This window comes from Henckelia pumila, chromosome 2 (assembly GCF_033568475.1).
Source record: "Henckelia pumila isolate YLH828 chromosome 2, ASM3356847v2, whole genome shotgun sequence".
NCBI lineage: Eukaryota > Viridiplantae > Streptophyta > Magnoliopsida > Lamiales > Gesneriaceae > Henckelia > Henckelia pumila.
Genome location: NC_133121.1, coordinates 101,184,462 through 101,185,760, shown reverse-complemented (window position 1 = coordinate 101,185,760; position 1,299 = coordinate 101,184,462). Strand labels below are relative to the sequence as shown.

At 32.9% G+C, this 1,299-nt stretch overlaps 1 protein-coding gene across 1 annotated transcript; it reads left to right on the top strand.

Moving 5' to 3' along the window:
- The first annotated feature begins 459 nt into the window (after window positions 1–459).
- Window positions 460–873, top strand: LOC140878029 (S-protein homolog 29-like). The gene has a single exon (XM_073281630.1). The coding sequence runs from the start codon at window positions 460–462 to the stop codon at window positions 871–873; it is 414 nt and encodes a 137-aa protein (XP_073137731.1).
- Window positions 874–1,299: the final 426 nt, after the last annotated feature.

The window sequence follows — 1,299 nt, the reverse complement described above, 5'->3', positions numbered from 1 at the left end:
GCACATGAGTAATATCACTGTTAATAGTGTATGCTAACGTGAGAAAACATGAGCTATTAGATCGACCCTAGCTTCTTACGAAATCAACAATAATTAAATGAAATGAATTAATATACACATACAATATTTGACCAATATATATTCACCAAAGAGATTGATTCCCTATTGACAGCTAGAGTACTATATGTCACACAAATTTTTTGAATCATATGTACACCGGAACAATCTGGTTGATTTATTGCATTCCATAAAATTCATCAAATCTTGGCATCAAATAATCATTATATGGGATTTTCACTGATTTTTTTTTAGAAGTAACATTAATACTATAGGATCCCCACGTATATATAAATTTCATCATACAAACATAATAAAGTACTTACTATAATTTAAAATATATTTGAGTCACTATAAATTGAACTTTAGATAGAATCACACCAACGTCCCAAAAATTGAAAGATGAGAATTGTGCTTGTGATCAATATCCTCTCCCTCTGGGGCGTATTTCGTGTAGCACGATCGTGTACTTTAACGTCCCAGTACGACGTATCCATCATCAGCAACCTCCCTCCCAATACACCGGAGTTGTCCATGACATGCTGGTCTAAAGACGACAATCTGGGGAAGCATACGCTTGCTCCGGGACAGAATTACAGCTTCAGCTTCTGCGAGAGCGCGTGGGGAACGTCCAAGTTCACTTGCCATGTGTGGTGGATCAATGGAAAGGACAAGACATTCGATGTGTATGATTCCGACTGGGATAATGAGCCGTGCGATAAATCTGATCATTGTTATTGGTTCGTGCAAGCCGATGGTATCTATTTCGCCAACAGGAACCCTCCCAGGAGACTTGAGATAGTATATCCTTGGTGATAAATTATAATTACAAATTAAACATATATATAATTAGGTTATCAGCTTATGCATGTGAAATCATGTGTGTTTTTTTTTTTAATCGTGGCTATGATCAAATGATATTATATGTCAGTTTGCAATTTCGGCCTTTATATATATTGTCGAATTTTAGTTTAAATTTGTTATCTTTGTTTTTTTTTTTTTTTTTTTTTTGCAATTTTAATCATTTTTTTTTAAGTGTTGCTTATAGTGCCACACAAGCATTGTCTATAAAAAAAATTACTAAAATTGTTCAAAATCGAAACATACAGGACTAAAATTGAAATCTTAAAACATAGGAGGACCAAAATCACAAAATGATCAAATTATCGGACCAAAATTATAATTATTTTAAAAACTATATACATATACCGTTAAGGCATATATCTTAATACTTAACTAATT